This window comes from Pleurodeles waltl, chromosome 4_1, assembly GCF_031143425.1.
Source record: "Pleurodeles waltl isolate 20211129_DDA chromosome 4_1, aPleWal1.hap1.20221129, whole genome shotgun sequence".
Lineage (NCBI taxonomy): Eukaryota > Metazoa > Chordata > Amphibia > Caudata > Salamandridae > Pleurodeles > Pleurodeles waltl.
In genome coordinates this window covers 352,024,964-352,046,687 of record NC_090442.1, presented here as the reverse complement: position 1 = coordinate 352,046,687, position 21,724 = coordinate 352,024,964, and the positions used below count along the sequence as shown (strand labels likewise).

General features: G+C 42.8%; 1 protein-coding gene across 2 annotated transcripts in view; it reads right to left on the bottom strand.

The window, feature by feature from the left end:
• The window catches only part of PIK3C2G (phosphatidylinositol-4-phosphate 3-kinase catalytic subunit type 2 gamma), a 2,001,768-nt gene that overhangs the window by 1,065,622 nt on the left and 914,422 nt on the right, over nucleotides 1-21,724 (bottom strand). For both annotated transcript variants that reach the window (XM_069228485.1, XM_069228486.1), the window contains exons 12-13: nucleotides 15,313-15,435; nucleotides 9,679-9,810 (exon numbers count right to left, since the gene is read on the bottom strand). In XM_069228485.1, coding sequence (XP_069084586.1) covers nucleotides 9,679-9,810; nucleotides 15,313-15,435 — 255 coding nt within the window. The remainder of the gene's footprint in view (nucleotides 1-9,678; nucleotides 9,811-15,312; nucleotides 15,436-21,724) is intronic.

The window sequence follows — 21,724 nt, the reverse complement described above, 5'->3', positions numbered from 1 at the left end:
AATAGTGGCTGGAAACCTCCTCTCACACCATATGACCTGCCTAACCTGACTCATATTCACACTAATTCATCACAGAGATCTCACCCAGACACACCGTGTCCCCTACCGTACTCCACCACCCAATCACATTGAATAGCTACCAACCCACTTCAGGCCAACTTCCCCCCAGTCCCCCAGCTTCTCAGCCCCCACACCTCCCTGCAGAAACACCCTCCTGAAAACCCTTGCTGAAAGACTAGAGAACCCACTCAGACTACATATCTTGGGAGCGACTTGTACGCGCTTACCACTTGGACGTGGTCCCTACATCATTTGTGACCGCCTCTCTGCCTCCACATATGGCACCAACAGTACTTCAGGTTACGCATCAAAAGCCACCACCAGCGTAAAGTACCTCACAATGCCAACCCCTCGACCTGCACCCTCATACAGCAAGACATATGGTCCAGACCCCATGCCTCTCTTCAGCTGCAGGAGACCCACCTCATAGACATGGATTAGACAGAAGATCCATTGTGAATGGACAGGAAGAAAATACTACACCACCAACACCCCAGGTAGAGAGGGACCCAAACTAACAAAGTCTGCTACAAAGGCAAAGTCACCATACTTGTTGTGAAATACCTCCCACTGAAGGAATGTAAAATGTGGTGAAACCCCGATGACTATTAAATCCTTCACAAAGTCTCTTTCTATGACACAGTCCTTCTGGATGGCTCACTATATGCCCAACACATGCAAAGATTGACACCTTTGAGGACATAGTTCAAGTCCTGCACCAGCACTCTCACATTAAAACTATTCTGAGGAGGACTGGATTTTGGTACAAGACCCCTAAATCAACAAGTCATATTACGTCCTCTCCCAAAATGCATCAGAAGGAGGAGTCCTCATGGACCTGATGGCTGACTTCTCCTTCATAGACCCATGGCAGATGTTTTAACCCACTTCCCAGGACCAGGCATTCACATCCTGCGTACATGTTACCCACACACAGATCAACTTCTTCCGCCTTACCACGTCCCTACTAGTCCACCTACAGTCTACCACCATTAAACCAACAATGGTGTCTGACCATGAGACTTGGCAGGTGTGGCTTGACCTGGGGATCCTGAGACCTCCCCCAATGGAATGAATAGACTCTGATCCTACTGAACATGTCCCATTACAAGATGAGAGACAAAAATCAGTGCCTACATGAATACCTGTAGAATTTTCTAGACTGCCACGACAAGACAGAAGAGTCCCTGAATATTCTCTTAGCAGTGGGGAAAAACACCAAAATGGGGAAACATAATGTGGGACATGGGAAATGTGAGGCACATCAGACCACTTGCAAACTGGAACAAGATGTCTAGACACTCATGACCCAATTCTCCACCACCCCCACACTGACCACACGAAGAGCCTTGTTGCAGGCTAAGCACAGTCTTAACACACTCTACACCACTAGAGCAGAAGCCACCCTCTTTTGTCTTACACAGCAATACTACAAGAGGGAGGAGAAAGTGGATCTACTCTAGGCCCTGCAGGCCCACCAACAAGAAGCATCCAGCACTATACCAGTCATCCTCCACACTAACTGCACATAGCCTTTAGACATACTAGAGACTTTTAGAACTTAATATCGACCTCAGACACCTCGAAAACCACGCACACCTCAGAAGATAGTTATAGACAGATGCAACAGCTTGAGGCTGCCATCACCAAAGATGAGATAAAGGCGGCGATCAAGAGTCTAATGCCCTGGCCATGATGGATACCCCACTAAAATGTATAAAATGCACAAGGAATTTCCAGCACCCCTACCCTGCAAGGCTTTCTCAAAAACACTCAAAAACACCACCCACCCGGCATTCTGGCAGAGTCAACAATGCAAACATTACACTCACCCCAAAAGCTGGCAAGAACCCTTTGCACTGTAAAACCTATAGCCAATCCCTCTTCTTCTTAATAATGACACCAAAATTCTGGCCAAACTTCTGGTGGACCAGCTACAACGAATAATCCTCACCTTAATACACCAAGATCAAGTGGGATTCATTCCTCATAATACCACCCTGTCTCACCTCCAGGCCCTTTCTCACATCCTCTGGCAGGTGCACAATGAGAAAAAAATAGTAGTCTCTCTTGATGTCCCTTGAGGATAAGTAGTCATTCTTTTGTGTTGCTAAAGTTGCCCCAAATAGGAAGGGTATGCCCAGAAATGGGTCTCATGCTCACTGTACCACTGGATTAAAGCCAGCCTGGCTGATTAAGGGTGATACCCTGAAACCGGTCCGAGGATGCTTTTTTCTGGTCCACGGAGGGCCTGGCCTAGTATTTTGGGATGGACAGTTCCCATGAGGGTCAGGGTCAAGAGTGATTAGCAAATGGCTGGGTCCAAACTAGGATGGCATGATGAGCAAAAGAATTATGGATTAAACCCAGATCTGTGACTAGGGGTGAGTGTTTGAAAATTTTCAGCACTCCGTCCATCATCCTTTTGTGTTGCCAAAAAGGCATTCAGCAGCGGTGAGTCAGACTATATGTTCCAGGTATTTCACCACATAGGCATAGGAGTGTCATTCATGGCCTGGGCCATAAAAAGTCTGTACACACCCATTGGTGAGAGTAGCTTGGAATGGCTACCCCCGCACCCTTCAACATAAACACAGGAATGAGATAGGTTTGTCTTCTCTACTCCTAGGCTGTTTATCTTTGCCCTAAAATGCCTGGTGATGGCCATTTGAAACTCACAAGACATACAGGACATACTGATCCTGGGTGGGACTCACAAAGAGTCATTATATGTGGAAGACATCCTATTCACTCTCTTAAACCTAGGGTCCTCTTTGGATGCCCTGACAGTGCTAATTTCCAATTTTTTCAGTTTACCGGGATACAAAGTGAATTGGGCCAAATGTAAAGCCATGCCCGTGACAGCACACCTGACTCCCACTGCTCTTGGCATCCATTCAGTCTTTGGATTTTGAACTTCTATAAATAAACATCAAGGCAGATCTAAAGCACTGGACCCAACTCAACTTCTCTTTGGGGCAGGACCTAGCTGCTTAGAAAATTAATGTCCCACCTAGACTTAATTATCACTTCCTTTTGTGATACCCCTTGGCATACCCACCCAGCTGATGCTAGCCATTGAAACATCTCTTAATACATTTCTATGGAGAGGGCAAAAGCCCCAGCTGAAACTTGAGAAACTTCATGTAGCAACCAATAAAGTTGGCATGAGACTCCATAGTGTCATGAACCACTGGCTGATATTCCAACTCATGTCTCTTTGGTATATCATGTATACCTCCTTGGAAACTCGGAAATGGGCCTCAACATGAGTGGCTCTAACCGGCCAACACAGCTGGATTAAAATGCTCTACACAGGCGATCCTGGAAGCCTCCTCTCCACCCATCCAACGTTGGTCACCACCACTTACAGTTGGTGTAAAGCTCTTCTGCTTCTAAAAGTGCACCCTACTCTTCATTCCCACACTTCCCAAGGTCTAAAGAATCACTGCTCATGGATGGTACAGAACCCTTTTGGAACACTCTGGGCTCTGAAGGCATCCGCTTTATATCTGGCCTGATTACAGACCAAACATGCAAGTCCTTTCCAGACATGCAGGACCCATTCAACTTGCTCTCACTCTCCTTTTAGGACTACCAGAGACTCCAACATTGCAAAACGGTGGTATACATAAGGGGAGGATGTCAGGGCTCTACCAGATACTGAGAGACTTTCAATACTCTACACCACAGTCACTGCAATATCGGTGGTCAATCAGACTATGTATCCTATACTCTGATGAGAATTGGACAGGACTGCTGACCTCAAACGATGGCCATCTTAGGGAAGCTAGACTAAAACTTAGCTACTTCAACATACTGCATCAGTGGCACTTGACACCATATGAACTGCATAGATACTTGCTGCTTCTGACAGCAACATACTGTAGGTGCCTGTCCCTGAAGGGGGCATAATTCACTTACTATCAGAATGTTGCAAGCTGACCTCCTATTGGGCTTCTGTAACCAGCATGATAACCTAAATTGTCCTCTACAGAGAACTTGCAAAAGGTCAAATTATCCTCTTTCATCACTGCCCAGCACCAGGGCTTCATTAACCAACAATGCAGATGGCTTATTACAGCATTGGCCATGGCAAAAATATGCATTCTATGACGCTGGTGTGCCAATAACTCTCCGGGCTCCAGGAAATGCAAAAAAATAGCATCCTAGGAATGCATCATTGTCAGAGAGAGCAACCAAATAGACAAGTTCCTACAGACATGGAATACGTTCATCAGCGATCCTTAACTTGGACCAACAGAGCCACCCAATGCTGACCCCAAGTGACCCAACACATAGCTCCAGTTCTCAGACTGAGAAGGGAGGACTACATTGAGGCAGGTGACACCTCGTCTACATCTGCAGAAATGGTCCGCCAACACATCTCTCTGAGAGGGAGATATCACCTAACTGACCGTCATGATGGCCTTCTCTGACTACCCTTAACACTACATAAAATTCAATTTCCCACTTCACTCATCCCCTCTCCCCCAGGCTCCATTTCTTAAAGGCAAACCCTTGACTCACCTTGCATTATCACGGAGGCCAGTTGCAGGGCATCTTTACTTTATACATGTTAAACTCTTGATGCAATTTTCTGTCCCATTTTTGATAAGTAGGAATGTTTGTTTTCTGTTTTGCCTTGCTCACCTTTCTGTATATGACATTTAAAACCCAATAAAGAAATGTAAATAGAAAAACTATAAAATGATGTAAACTAAAAGAGTGCTCCTTTAAGCTTTGTTCCTTTGGTAAATATATATATATATATATTCACTTAAATAAAACAAAGGTTACAGGGATGTTATAGTTAGGCTCATATTTTAAACGTACCAAACCATAGAAGTCACCATCTATAGTTATCTTAAGTAACTATAACTCATGTCCTAAGGTAACCATAGCTCGCACCCCCGCCATGCACAGTTGTTTGTAAAAAAATGTTATTGTAAATATTACTTTGATATTGTCAATGATCTTATCAAGATCATGAGTGCTGTAATTTGTGGGGTAATTAGCAGTGCATGGTGAGAACGCAAGTTATAGTTACCGGATTGCACAACTATAACTACCTAGTGGAGACCGCCACTAGGTTTTTATATATATATATATATATATATATATATATATATATATATATATAGAGAGAGAGAGAGAGAGAGAGAGAGAGAGAGAGAGAGACAGAAAAAGAGAGAGAGTTAGATACACAGAGAAAGTGCTTGAAATGTCAATTACAAACCTTGGGGGGTGGCTTCAACCTAGAAATGTGCGTATAGCTACTCAGACGACTTCTCATTTTCAGATTGATACATCTATACACTAGTGCTGGTATGATGTGAAGTTAACATTGAAAAGTCAACAATGAATCTTACTATAAATGGAGCTTTATTGAAATAGTTGATGACACTCTAGTATACACAGGGACTACAGACACTGGAAGTACAAGTGTTTAAAAAGTTCTATTTTGGGGGGAATATTTTGGGGTGTTTCTACATATTAGCAGGTGCATAATGTAGTCAATCAAAGTGAAAGCATTCAATATTTGTAGTGGGCCGGTTCATTGATTCACACTTGGTGCTCCGGTGGGAGGGAACATAACCTGAGAAAGGTGTGAACAGACCGATGGTGAAATAGTGTTGACTGAGAGCCCATTATACATCTATGAATTTCTGTATAATATTTTCACAGAACGCGAGGCTGGCAAGACCAGATCTAAAATGGTATAAGAACAAAAGATGTGAAAATAAATAGGTCTTATAAGGACTGAAAGAGTGGGCGCTGCAAATCAGAAATAAACGTTTCCCATAGACATTTTAAATGTATTTATAAAGTGCATAGTTAATTAAAATCCTTGCACGTACCCAGATTTTAAATGAACATCACACATTTACTATGATTACAAAACGAGATAGTAAAAGCCAGCCATCTTTTACAATTATTTCGTAAAAGCAAACTACACTAAATAATGCACATCTTGCAATCTCAAAATGTGGGTACTAAAGCGACAGTGCGAAAGGTTGTTAAAGTTTTCCGTGTAAAGAGCTTCCAATTGTCTAAATGTCCAAGCAGATTTCTAGCTTAAATGTAATTAAAACTGGATACGTAGAACATTGTTACAGTGTGATTATATGGATTCCAGTGCGGATGATATAATTAAAACTTGACATGATAATACTTTGTGTTACGCTCTGCTTGTCTGGTCTCAGCAGAATCAGTTCAGTTACTGTGAAATTTTTGTTTCATAATATTCTATCTGGCCCTCCATTCCTTTACTCTTAGCAATGAATATTACCATAAACTTGACCAACCTCACATTTAACTGAGTGTGCTCAGGTGTAAGTACTGTGATAAGGGCTTGTCTACATGTTTGTATCTTGAGATGATCGTATGTGGCTTGTAGCGTTTCTCCTTGTTCTATCAGCATCACCGGGAAAATGTAGACAATACGAATCATTGACTCTTTGCTCAAGCCACACAGCCCGCAGTTTATCTTATCTGCCTTTTTAATTCATTATGGAGCATATCTAGCGTCAGGTGACTGCCTGTCCAAAGTCGCACAAACTGCGATTATATGCGGTGCACAAACCCATGATCAAAATAAGGCTGTGGCTTAAGAATCCTTTATTAATGATCTTCCACGCCTGCGCCCTCTTTGCAAAGATGCCTTCATTCTCTTGTAGTGAAAGTGTCTTGGTCATAATGTTGAGCTATTATTATTTTTTTCAACAATGAGTGTTGCCCCGACCTCCCGCAGGTTAGTTGCTTGAAGTGATAGTAAAGCTTTGTGTAGAAACCAGCTGACACTTAGGCCCTCATTATGAAGCTTGCTTTCCACGGACCGCCAGCCTAGCACCGACAGTCAAACCACTGCAAGTGTGGTGGTCTGACTGCCACAATACATCCCTGATGGGCGGACCCCCGACTCTGTCAGGAACATGGTTCCCAAAGGAGTGACAGTGGTCAGAGTTGTAACCAGCCAGAGTGGCGCTGAACTCAGCAACACCTTGCTGATTACAACTCAGCTTCTGCCAGCCTTTCTATGGTGAAGACTCCGCCATAGAAAGAATGGCAGAATGCTAGTGCCAGGGCCACAGAGGGGTCCCTGCTTCGCAGACAGTGCGCATTCTGAAGCTGCTGTAGTGCTACAATATTGGCCTCAGCTCCTTTAAAGGACCCAAGGCCAATATCGTAGCACGGTAGCCACTGGTCAGCCCGGTGTGAACGAGTAATACAATGTTCCAGCTGGTCAGCCTGGCTGGAACATTGTAATACACTTGGGAGGGAACGCCACTGCTATGACGGTGGCATCCCCCCCATGGCTTTGGCCGTCCATTTTTAAGACTGCCAGTCATAATAAGGCCCTTAGTGTTGATTCTTGATTTTCTGACAAACTCATGATGCTAGCAAATTTTCGTTCAACAGGTTACAATTACTGCACATCTTGAGGAAAGAGCGTTTTGTCCACCAGGACTGCTTTATCAGCCTGAAATCCAATCATACAAGCACCAGTGAAGAGAGTTCCACATACAAGGGTGCCTCACTTACATGTATGAGAGGCTTGATTTTTTGTTACTTTGATTGCAAGGCAGAGGGGTGTTTTTTGCTCTATACTGCTTTTGAAAAACTGTAGACATGAGGTGGCATCTCCAAATTACTATTTAGAAATTCCCTGTTGTTAAAATACACTAAAATAAACCTTTTATGAGGGCCATTCAGGGACAGCGTCTACCCACTAATTTTATAGGGTGGACACCGTCTGCCCTGCCAAAACGTTGGCCCCCACAGAATTAAACTGAACTCTTCACTGTGTCATTTTAAGACAACGGGACACCTTCAGCAGCGCCTGCATGTTGTCTGCTTTCATTCCGAGCAGCAACCTGCAGGCAAGGAGGGGGCTTCTCAGATTTTAGCTGGGCACATAACAAAGGCTGAAGCTAAGGGGTCATTAGGCCTCCTTTATTCCAGTATCCTGGCTGGGAGCTATCTGGAGCCTCACACTTAAATTCAAGCAGAATGGAGGGGAAACAAAGGCACACAGCTTGTTATTACTTCAAAATGTACTTCAGAGAGGCATGATTAGGCATTATAAAAAAGTCAGCTGTGCTGGTTTATCACAGTATTTACACAAATCACTCAAATAACACTACTTATTTCTTTTATAGTGCTACTCATCTGGGTGTAAGGTGTCAGAGAACTTTACATCACATGTACACATTACACATTGACAGTAAATCATGAGTGCCTAAATCAAAATACAAGTTGTATTACATAAAACAGGGTTACAGGGTCACAAGTCCTTCTTAGCTCACTGTGCTTTATTAGAAGGATCACAATTTATAAACTGCAAGTAACATAAGGATCTGGGTGTTAAAAGCGTTAACTTACCTAGCTACATAAATAAAAAATCAGTAATCTGCATATTATATGATGCGTGTTGCTAGAAACATATTAACCCTCTATGCTCTTTTGATTAAAAACTGGGAATAGATAAAACAGACAGCTCTCCAGCAAGTGTGTTAACCTCCAGAGTTATCTTTCCATTACTATTATTCTTTGAGACTTTTTGGGGCACAGAAAGATCTCTACAGCAGGTGGCTTAACCCTATAAGATTTTCAAATGCAGAATTTGCAAACAACTGAGTAGAACAGAATTAGTGCCTCATTTCTCTTTTTTGCCAATTTCTTTGTGGCAGAGTTTGACAAAAATGTATAAGTTGAGGTCCAAATTTTGCGTTGGGTTTCATTTCTTCTTTTGGCACAATCGCAACACAAATTTAATTTGTTACATCTCGTAAAGCTCTCAAGTGTAGTCATGATAGACCTGCTTAACATATGCATGAGGTCTTGAGATCCATATCACTTCTTGTGATGCCACTTCCTGTGATGTCACATCCTGCAAAGCCACGTGTGATGCACCAGTTCGCGATGTCACTTGCATACTGCCTAACTTGGTTAGTCCCGCCACTTCTTTTTTTTTTTTTTAGGACTTATGCCCTAGGGCCATTACATCTGCATTCGGTGCTCTCAGAACGGCGAGAGATACTACTGCTTGCCATCCCTGACTATTTATGAACAAGGCTATTGTAAATCAGACAAACATTCAGTGCCTGGGTGTCCAATGTTTCATACGTGTCCAGCCAATGCCATTCATCACAATGCAGGCAGTTGCCACAGCTTTGTGTTTTTTTTATACCAGAGTTTCCAATCATAGGGAGACTGGCTCGTGGCCTTCCCGGGGTGGGGGAAGAGGGGCTTACGATCCTCTGCCGCTCTGCCTTAAAAGTCACAGCTACTTTCCCCCACAACAATAAGTAGCTCATCTGGTGCCACTGCTCATGACCTTGGGAGTTTTTAATTGAAGCCCAACTGGCAGCGCGCTCACACCAGAGCAGGAATCTCCTTCACTGCAATGATTGCCAGCCCATCATGTGATTGCACTTTTTCACAGTGTGTCACAGGGAGGCACCGTGGGAGTTTTAGGCTTAGTGACTCCATTCACTTCCTGTCATGCTACAAATAATAACAAGACTATAAGTGAAACTAGAAATTCTATAGGACTTGCAGTTAAAGCTTTAATCGTACAACACATTTCCACACAATTAAAACAATATTACCTACTCTTTTGGATAAAGAGGCTGACATGTCCATCCTAGGATGTGCGCAGTCTCTATGTTAATTCCAGTCCCATAAAGCTTTATATTCAGCATAGTTTCAAGGGGAAGGCTTTGTACGTGTACAGGAAAGTTGATTCTGGAAAAAAAAACCATGTGTTAGACCGTCTTAAATTTGCTCTATGTTGTTTCTGTTTACGAAGATTTATTTCTAGACCTGGTTATTATGTTGGCTTACTTTAGCTTTGCAGTGTCCCAGTGTCAAAATATCGTTAGACAGTCCGAATTTGGGCTGTGTATTCACTAAACTTATTTCTTAAATGTATAGTTCTATAGCGGAAGCACTTATTGGAAAGAGGGCATAGCAGTGTCTGATAAACAACCTTCGCAGCTTAGTAAAGCAAGAGACGGCTTGGAAAGAGATAGTATTGAAGGACGAGGATAGGGACAAGTTATGTGCCTGGATCAGTGGCTTGGGGTCGCTGTGTAGTGTTGCTCCTTTCCTGATGGGTGCATTTCTGTGTATGTGAGGACAGACGTTTGTATTTATTAATACATGCTCAAGGATTGCAGATAACTGGTAATTTGGCATGATAAAGATCAGTCAAATGAACCTCTTATGGCAGATGTATGGTAGGGCATTAAAGATCATGTTTGCTTCTTTTCTTTATCATTACAGAGCACAAGTTTGAATGCCAATATTGCAGCCGGAGGACATGTGGACATGAGAACATGTTGCCAAAACGCCTCCGCCCGACTCATCTTTGACGTCCCACGTCGCAACCACATCTCTGCCCACTTCAGAGACCTACACTGGCTACCCGTATCGAAGAGGATTACCTTCAAACTACTCACACACACAAAGCCCTCCACAACACAGGCCCGGCCTACCTCAACGACAGACTCACCTTCCACACTCCCATCCGCCAGCCTCGCACTCACCTCTGTCCACCGCATTCGCTGCACCACTGCCGGAGGAAAATCCTTCTCTCACCTCGCCGCCAAGACCTGGAACTCCCTACCGCTCAACCTACACCAGACCCAGGACCTCCTGGTTTTCAGGAAACGCCTCAAAACATGGCTATTCGACCAGTAGCCCCCCCCACCCACCGTCTTGAGACCCTAACGGGTGAGTAGCGCGCTTTATAAATTACGTGACTGATTGATTGATTGGCTTAATTGTAACAATAGCAAACTTTTGCACTTGGGATCAAGGTTCGAGACACAGCATTGGCTCAACATCTTGTGATTCTGAGCATCTCACTTAATCTACCTCTGCCTGAAGAAAAAACAAAAAATCTGACTTGTGTAAACAATATGGGCCCAGTGTGAAGTGCTGTATTTCCTCAGGACAAGATGGCTATATATAACTGCAACAAAAAACAGCACCAAACAAACTGTACTATACTCTATATTGCCTTCAGGTCATATGGGCTCTGAGTAACCTGTAGCAAAATGTTTGAGGCAATCAATCAAGTAACAGTATTTCAGAAAGTAACCATTGTGAATAGTGTATGAATGTTGTACACTGCTGCTAGATGTTGCCTATGTGCTACTCTTAATTGCTCACTAAAAACCATCCCAATAGCTTCAGAGGAAGGCATCACTGCAGTAAACCACCCAGCATTTTTATGCCGTATTATGAAATACTGCATGTTCAGTAGTTATTACAGAGCGCTTTCTGTTGTTAGGCCTGACACCCTTGGAATGGTAGTCCCCTAGGCCTTTTGACTTCACTCACTTGCTTTTATTATATTTGTTTTCCTTAGCTTTAAGACTCTGTGCACGTTACCACTGGTAACCACTGGTGATTGTGCTCTTTTCCTTAAACATGGTATAATTGGCCTATAGTTAATCGGCATGTCTACTTTACTTGTAAGTCACTAGTAAATTGTATTGCATGTACTGTGTCTGTAAATTTAGGGGTACTAGTGGGCCAGAGCACCCATTACATCACCCACCAAAGTAGCACAATAAAACATGTCTCAGGCCTGAAACTTCCATCTTAATACTGATAAGTCACCATTAAGGTAGGCCCCTTAAGGTGCATGTGAATAAAAAATTAAGACATTTATACTTCAGTTTTCCATGTCCTGGCAGTGAAAAGCTGTTGTAAGGCTATCTCTCACATAGACTAACAATGTGTTAGTTTATTACACTTAAGTGATAACTTCAGTTTAGGAACAGACAAAAACAGCTTCTTCCACTGGTTGAATTGCTGGAGTGAGTCCTCATCTTTGAGAGGTTAATCCCAGGTCCTGACCTTTGGTTGGCATCATAGTGTACTCCTCCTGAACTCCAGATTAAAATTCAGAAGTCTGCACTCCTTGCAACCGAGAAGTATACTCTTCACACCAAGAAATGACTGCCTGCGATGACCTCCAATGCTCAGTGACGACCTGTTCTTCACATCTGCGACAACAGTCAATGACACCAGCAACCGCTGTATCTCCTGGCAACGCAAAGCTCCTGTGATGACCTGCTCTCTGCACCAACAGCGACCCATATCAATCGCCAGCGTGAAGCTCAAGCGGCAACCTGCTCCGCGCACCGACATCAGCCTCCTCAACTTGGCCGAAACTTGTGTTTTTGGCCCTATCCAGGGCAACCAGATGGCACCTTGTGTTTTTTGGGACTATTTTCACCTGAAATCTTAAAAAATTCCTTTGATGTCTGTTTATTTATAAAAAATAACTATCTAAATTGGTCTGGGGTTTTTCTTGTGTTGCATTTTCATTTAATTACTGTTCGAGTGATGCTCAAATACTTTACACGTTGCCTCTAATTTAAGCAGGACTTGTTTTGTGCCAAGCTTACCAGAGGATTAAGCCCAGGTTTTTTTGATAACTTCAGTGCTTCACCATGACAAGGATTGTGTTTGATATTCAATTACAGCCCTCACCCTCTCTGCTAATAACCCAATTTCGTACAACCATGAGTTGACTTTGTGGTTGTAAAAGTAGTTCTTGAGGAGTATTTCTGCAGAAAAAACAGAGGAACCGTGGTACTACTTTAAAACTGACATCACTGCGCTGAGGGCGCGTCTACGTACTACTCCTGACGTCGACACGGCAACTACGAAGCCAACAACGCCCGCGGAGTTGACCAGCACCATCTACTGACGAGCAAGGGTATTGCGCGAAGAAAAAATCTACGGATCCAATCTCACACCTGGGGGGAAATTCTAAGGTAAGGAATCTGCAACTAGAAGTTTCTATCAGATAATGTCCCCATGTCAGGGTGTGTATGTTTCGGTGAATGTTGGAGACACAGCATACCACTTTGCCGGCAACTCTATCTGGCTGCAGCCTTGAGGAAAGCACAAAGTGAAAAGAGTGTCCTGCTAGAAACGCAATGCTTTCCTTGGCGAAAGAACAACTAGATAAAGAAAATAAAGCAGCACCACAAATGTGGCCTATGCTAGAAAAAAAAATTGAGCTGAATAAACTGTAAGTGGGCTAAAGTGCCTACAAACGGCATACAAACGGCAGGCCTAGTTTCTAAAACAATTTGTCTAAAAACATGGCTAAATAGCTACACAACAATACGTGCCACTCTTAGGCAAGCCTGGACAAATCTTTTTACAGGGGCAAAGGGTGGGCAGACAGAATTCTGTCACCAGTAATTCCCTTTGAAGTCTTGAGGGGAAAAACTGTTCTGGGTGGGCAGAGCCAAGGCAACTGAAGAGGCATTTTAGAAAGTCATTGATTTTGGTATCTAGAAAAATACCAGAATATTGTTAAGGGGGTGTGTCCAGGAAATGGGAAAATACTAGAAATCCTCTGCTCCACAGCAGGGAGGCAGAAACCTTGAGAAGAGTGAATCCAAGAGAAAAAAAATGGACCGGTTAGAAGGGAAAGACTCTTCTTCTTTGTGTGCACTAGTGGACTAAGTCCAGAGTAAATGGCAATAGCTTTTGTGATCACTCTGGGGAACAGTAGATGGAGTAACTGCTGGGGAACATAAAAGAAGGGAGCCCTCATGGATTTCTATGATGTAGCTTTAGAAAGAGGTGTCCTGGGATAGAATACTCCAGAGTCCTGCAAGAAACACAGGTGCCCTGAAAGTGGCCAGGAGGCTTGGCCCTGAGCAAGTGTGTACAGTCTGGTTTGAGCCCCAATGGTTGCTGTAACCAGATGATATTGGCTCAGAAGACTACTATAAGCTGGGGAAGGAGGGAGGGGGCCTCAAAGCACATTACACAAAAGATGAGATTCAACAAGGTGGCATCAACTGACACTCTTATTGTATGATGAAAAAAATGCATTTTGGCTGGAAAATAAGTACACAAGACAGTAGTACAGCCCTGCCCAGATTTTTGTTCTTTTACTTGACTGATAGATTTGTGTAGTAATACCTACCAGCAGTAAAACATGCTAAACTTCAAAGAGTTAGCTCATTACTAAATGTGCCCATTGTTGTTTTATGTGGTTGTGTGATGGAACCATTCATGTCATTACCATGCATGCCTTTACAATGCGTCCATTATTTTGCATATCCCTTTACCACACATGCCTTTACAACTAAAGTATAAGTATTCTGCAGGTAAAAAAAAGGGTAAATAAAAAAGCATATATACATATGCTTTTTTACTTACCTGCAACTTCTATATATAGAACATATATAAATATGCTTGTGTGTGTGTATATATATATATATATATATATATATATATATATATAAAAATAAATATATACTGGAAGATGCAGAATCACAAGAAAACAACAGCCAGCCAGGGCAAAAATCTGGATCCCAAAGGATACAAAGAGCCACAAGAAAATGTAATATCCAAGAAAGAAGTGACTCAAAACAGATGATCTCATTAAAGAACAAAAATATATTTCTACTACAACGTTTCAGCTTCCGCCTTCCTCAGGTAGTACAAGATGGTTTGCTCAGTGGCTGCATGATGCTTTTTGAAAATCCACCAGTGTCAGATATGCAGCCACTGAGCAAACCATCTTGTACTACCTGAGGAAGGCGGAAGCTGAAACGTTGTAGTAGAAATATATTTTTGTTCTTTAATGAGATCATCTGTTTAAATCACTTCTTTCTTATATATAAATATATATATATATTTAACCTTATCGACCCCAATCCCTACCCACCCTAACACCTAAAAATGCCCTTGTCACACTAACACCATTACCCATCCTAAACACTAACAATGCGTTTGTACCCAAATACCCTATCCCCACTCTAAAAAGATCCTTGCCACCCAACTGTCCCTACCCACTATAAAACATAAAAAAACGTTGCTACCCTAATACCCTTACTGACTCCTGCACCGTAGCCGTGCTTTTAGCAAGCACCTGTTAACCCTCATGGGTGATTAGCTCTTTACAAATGCTGATTGATTGATTGATTGACTTAAGGCTTTGTGGTTTTCTGGAAATAGTGGAGTGGATGCTAATTCTGCATCTTCAGGGTCTTCGGCGTCTTCCCTGCACACGAGACAGACTCCGGTAAGTACTTGATTTTGTTTTACTTCTTCTGGGGAAAAATGTAATCCCCTGCCATCATATCAGATGTTCTGTGACTCTTCAGGGTGCATAACATTTGGCAAACAAATTGTTAGGATATTTTCCTAGGTATCAAAAGCCTTATTGCCAATCACCATTAATATTACGTATAGACTCACCTCTCATCCCATGTCACTGCGAAAAATAGTGACCTTTTAGCCGGTCTTTTTTGGCAGTTCTTTACTTGACATAGCTTCTTTCCAGCATAGGATAATGAACAGGACACAGAAAAGTCTTTGTAGCTATAAAAAAGAAGGCCGCAATTAGCATGCTACTGGTGAGAGGCTGCATAACAACTAAAGATCACAAAGTAACCAGTTCATAAAATTAACAAAAATTGGTACCCTTAATGAAGGGCTCACACCACAGGAAGCCGTTCACGTCAAAACTACAAATCCCCATATAGGACGCCTCCTGAAATGCATCGTTTGCTGAAAAATGAATATGGCTCATATAAGAATGAATGTAATGTGTGTCAAAATAGATATGTACCTGGCAGAATGAATCTGACGTTTGCCAATTCAAATATGAAACATGGCAGAGTGATTATGCTACTTAGTGAATAATATGAATAACATGCACTCTGAATTGAATAAGAGATATACTAAAGTATATATCAATTCTACTGAAATTAATATGACCCTCACTGTAAACAATATAACAAGCATGGAAATGCATCAAGAACAATGAGACATTTCTTGAAATGACTGACCTATATCAAGAGGAATATGACAGTTGAAATACTTATGACAGATTGAATTGAATATCATTTACAACAGTGAATATATTATATTCTGAAAAGAATATATTGTACACTGAGAATAATATCACATACCTTGAAATTACCATTACCAATGTTGCAATGACTAAGAATTGCATTGAAATGAACATTATCAAGATTGGAATAAATATGAGATGTACATGTACAGAACTGAATATGAAATGATTTAAAATTAATATGATTTCTGATGAAATTAATATGAGCCCCATTGAAAGGAATTTCAACATGCCTTAAAATTAATATAACCAAAACTGAAATTCATGGCATTCGTCAAAATGAATATGGCATGCATTGAAATTAATGATACATATTGAAATGGCTATGACATAGGTTAAAATGGATATAATGTATGCTAAAGTTCATATGATGTGGTAATATGATTATGGCCTCTGTTGAAACAAATGTAACATTGATTGAAAGGAATATAACATGTTGAAATGAATATGACATGTACTAATGTGAATATGAGCTTCCTTGACATACATTTGATATGAATTTAAAATGAATAGAAAATTGTATTTATCAAAAGTTAAGCTTGGTTACCAGTTATCTCTCTGACTGTTTATTTAAGAACATGGTTAATGTCTTGACTTCAGCAGCCCCTTAAGGAACATAGGGTAGTGCTCCCTGCACAATGCCCCAAGGCAAACGTATGTGAATGTGTCCATCGGGGAAAAATCAGCTGTGTTTGCAAGTGTTGGACAACCCAAAAATTATCTGGTAGGGAGTAGCTCACTCAGTGAGTGGATTCCCCATTTAGTCAACCTTTGCTTGACAACTTTATCTTTAGTCAGCTGTTTTAAAGGGAAATGGTGCAAGGATTGTTCTAGGGAATACAGTATTGGACAACCCAGCCACCTACGGATCTCCTCACATGCCAACTGTGTGCATGCAGACTGTCTCTACTTGGCTGCAGTGCGGGAACTGCCCATTTGAGCCCCGAATGGATTGGGGTGTGCTATGACATGTTCAATTGCTGTGTGTGCCATGTAGGAAGAATGTCCAGATGCAGTACTGTGCAAAGTGTGCTTGAGGACAACAGTAACTAAGCTCAAAGTGAGGTGCTGCCAGTCCACCCTGTTCTTAAGGTAAAGTCAATGTCTCCCATTGTGAGAAAGCAGGGATGATTGCAGAGGCCCCCTGACTTTTTACCCCATTTTTTACTTTTTGCTGGTGTTTTCCTGACTCTGATGGTGCCCTGGGTACTGCTAACCAGTCCTAGGGCCTGTGCTCTGTATAAAATGAGTATGCAAATTAGGCTAATGATAATTGGCTAAGTCAACCTACCTATAAGTCCATAGTATATGATACGGCATGTAGGGTTAGGGACCCCAGCATAGGTGGTGCACCCATAGGTGCACTGCTGAGGTGCCCAGTGTCATTTGAAAGGCAGGCCTGCCTTGCTTGCTGTTTTTAAGTTAAAGTTACATGCAAATTCAACTTTGGAATTAAAAGTACTTCCAAAGTCTTAAACTACCTTATTTCTACATACAAGTCACCCATTAGGGTTGGGTGCCATGTAACTATAAGCAGGGACCTTATAAAAATAGTTTCATAAGCCCTGGTGAGGTAACACAGCCAGATTTGTTTTTCCCTCATTGTAGCGAATGGCCTCCATATGCTAGAATGGGGAGACTTTATTTTAATTAATAAAGTCCCCTTAACTGACAGCTACCTCAGGTTTGGTATCCAATTAATAGTTATAATAAATCCCACAACTTACAATTGTTGGATTTAATATAACTTGTTCAGGTAAAGAGTTTTAAACTTTACCTAAAAGTTGACAACTTCAGCCCTGTAGTGCTTTGCTCTAAATGGCCAGCCTCTGGCAGCCTGGCCAGGCTGCCTTGATGAGGTGTGAAGTAGTCTGGGCTCAACTCAAAGAGATGTACCTAGGGGTGGAGATCTTCCCTCAGCAGATGGAGAAGTAGGAAGGGGGAGGGCTGCCAAACTGGACTTCAAAGGCAGGGAAGGACATTTGGAGCAACCCAACACCTCCCTTACATCATGCAAACCCAGACAATTAGCCCCCCCCCTGATTAGTTTAGGAGAGGGAAGGAGAACCTCCAAAAATCACTTTCAGCCATGATGGGTTTTTGAGGAATGTTGCTCCCTAGGACTGATTTTTGTCACACTTCCCAGGAAGTGGTCATCATAGGGGGAAGGACCCTACACCTGATTGGAGAACCAGGACCCCCCTGTTTTTCACCCAGGAGCAAGGATAAAACTGGCAGACCTGCACCCACACCTCAGATCCCTACCAGATTCCAACAAGGAAGAACTGCAGAAGAAAAAGGTCTGTCCTGCTGGACCCCTGACCTGCACCTGGACACTGCACTCTGGAGGACTGCACCAGCTGCACACTTGGGCTTCACCACAAGAAGGACTTTGCCTGGCTTCAACTAGTTAAAAGAGGGACTCCCTGTTTGCTACAGGTGAAACATTGCTAACTAGAGTCCCCTGCACCAACTCCTGAGGAAACTGACCCGCTGACCACTCTCCAGTGGCCGTTTTGGAGTTTGCGCCAGGTGCATTCTAGGAGTTGTAGTCCATGCCCTCAAGGAGCATCGCAGAGCTTCTGGAACCTTGGGGTGAGCTGTGGACGCCAAAAGAGCCTTCAAAGAACACCTGGAAGAAGATCTAGAAGTTTGGAGAACTTTTGGAAATAAGCGTCATAAAGAGACCCGGCTTGCCTCAACCGCGACCCGGCCTGACTTGCAGGTTTGTCCAGGTGAAAAAAATCTCCAAAAAAGTGACTATGTCCGAACGTAGAAAGTTGACCGGGACCTCCCAGGCAGTGTATCCGAAGAGGGCTCCAGGGACGTCGGATCAAGATTCAGGTTTGCCCCGGTCAAAGGATTTTCATCTAAAAAAAACCCAACTAATTCTATTTTCGAAGGTAAAAATCTCCGAGGGCTCCCACGACGCGTATCCGAGGAAGAGTTCCAGGAGGTCGGATTGGCTTGGAGACTGGGTCCCGCTGAAGAAAATCTTCAAGAAAACGACTAAGTCTGAAGGTAAACTGTTGACCGAGCTCTCCCGCAGTTGGCCTTAAATTTTGACTTTGCCCTGGTCGAGGTGCGACCAGATGACCAGATTGGCGCCATTCATTTCAAAGCGCTAAAAAGCATTAGTTCTTAAAAAGTCATATCTCTAGTTCCCCTTATCCGATTTTAATAGCTTTGGTGTCATTTTAAAGATACAAATACAATCTATTTTTATACATTGGTGTTGGATTTTTATTCTGTTTTGTGTTTTACTTATTCACTGTTTTGTGATTTTTAAATGCTTTACACATTTGTCTCCTAAATAAAGCTTTGTCACTCGTTGCCAAGCTACCAAGGGTTGTGCTGGGTTTAATTTATTGAGACTTAACTGGGCCTAAGTGGAGGTTAGTGGCCTATTGCTAAGTGTAGGTACTTCCCGGCCCTTATCAATAATCCATTTTCCAACTCCCACCAAACCTGAGTTTGTTTACCTGCCCAGGCCAGGGTGATCATATTTGATTTAGATTTTTTTTTTAAACTGTTGATTCACTAGCATAGGAACATTGTTAAGTAGGTAAAGTAGTTTGGGTGAGATAATCATCTTAATAAAGACATTTAGGCCTCACAACCAAAGCGGGAGTTACAGCCAATGGTGAACCTGCTCTTTGACATGTGTTACAGCTGTCCAATAGTTATACATGATCATCTTGGTTGATCCACACAACCAAATATTTGATGAAGTTTGTGTTCCAAAGCAGGGGAAATTCTAATTCTCAAGACTGCTTTGCCTGTGTTAATAGGAGAATTGTACATTTATTCCAATTGATTGCAATACCCAATAGTGCTTTAGGTAAGGTGGACTCTCGGTGACTGGACTGATGTTTTGCTTTGGGTTGGATAGGTACATTGTAATGTCATCAGCATAGAGAAACACTATCAGATTTCATGGGGAAGTATCTGCATTTACGTACTGGGTACCTGTACCATGAAAACAATCATGAAAATCCAATGGTTTTAACATCCTATACTGCTAACATGTTTCAGACAAAACATTCTGCCCATATGGGTCATTCAGCTTTCATTGTGGCTTCTCTACAATCCTGCCTAGGGGTAAATATCCAGGGTATACCAATAACCATTTTTTATTACTGTATTCGTTCATCTGTCCAACAAAACACCACTTATGAGCTCCCACTTAGTTGATTGAGCCTTAGGGGTAGGAAAGGAAGAAGAGAAGAAGCTGTGGTCTACTAACATCCCAGGAACAAGATGTTATGACAAGCACACTGCATAGCCTACAGGGGGACTCCACCCATCCCTCAAGCCTCAGTTCTAGCTGGCAAGCTTTCATCTCAATATCTATACAGTAGTTCTCGGCAAACAAGACCAGAGGAAATCAGGTGCAATCGTCAAGTGGCTGCCTCAATCAAAGGTTTTAGAGTATTTCATGTAGAGAAAATACTTTAAACTTTTAAGCTTGCAGGGTAAATATTGGTTAGCTCAATCTATGTCACTCAAACCCTCGTCTGGGACAGGAGACCCATATGAAGACACAGACAGCCTTTGATTTTGTGATGAGTTTCTGTACAAAAGGTACATCGCTTTGAGAAGTCAAGTGTGCTTGCTGAGAGCAGTGGTTAGCTTGTCCACTGTCGAGTAAAGCATTTCAATCTTGTTGTCTATAGAAGACAGGCCTTACTGGATATGCACTGGCTCCAATGTAATGTCGTTGTCATCCATTTCTGCGGCTGCTCCTTGAGAGGATAATGCATGTTCTGAGGAGTGAGCTATGCTGTCTTCTTATCTTCACAGTGCAATTTAGCTTGCTTAGTGTCACCCTTTCCCATCATACATACAAGGGTGTAGGCAGTTGGCTCCTGACCCCTTCCCAGTAGGATGACAATGTATGATCATTGGGGTATGTTGTCCCTTTTTGGGAGGCTTAGCTATTAGCAGAGACAGCACAACCTACAGTATATATATTGCAGATCTCACCATTCTCAACATAGTCCACTCCTCTCCATCTCACCCCCCACATCGCCAGGGTGAGGGACTGGACACCTGGCAGAATGTTACACAATGAATACACTGGGGTCCATTTCAACTTTTGCTCTCAGCATTGGAGGTCCAGCAGGCTCCCCCTGAGGTTTGTTCCACAAGTGTGGCACTGCAGCCAATCAATTTGCAGTGAAGTCAGGGGGGCAAATGTCATGCAGGAGCCCGTCCCGGGTCAGACATTACCAGTGTGGCCAAGATGTGCTGTAGATTGCCTGTACATAGCACGGGGTAACTCTGACTTCACAGGGGTATATGGGCTGCAGAGCATCAGCAACAGGTCTGGATGAGAGCAACCTCATCCTGACCCAAGACAGCTGGGAGCTCCACAAGACTGTGCTACCAGTGGTACCTTCAAGGAGAGCCTCGCTCTCCCAGCTTATCCCCCAATACCAGGAAGCTTGAGCAGGACCCTCTCCAACCCCCAGGGCACTCACCATGGGCCTGCTTATATATCCTCCTCAGTGCCTGGTGTACGGGCCACTGCCTGACATTACTACAGAGGTAACAAAGTGGGCCAGCCCAGCTTTTTATATGGAATCGCATCCAGAAGATGGGGCAGGGCAGGTCGCACCCACTGACACCACAGTCACCACATCACAGTCACCAGTGAACCTCATCCAGTTCTGGCACCAATTTCAGAGTGTTGCAGGGTTCGCCATCTTGGATCTAGCCACGCTTGATGTCTTATTCCGCATCTCTGATTTG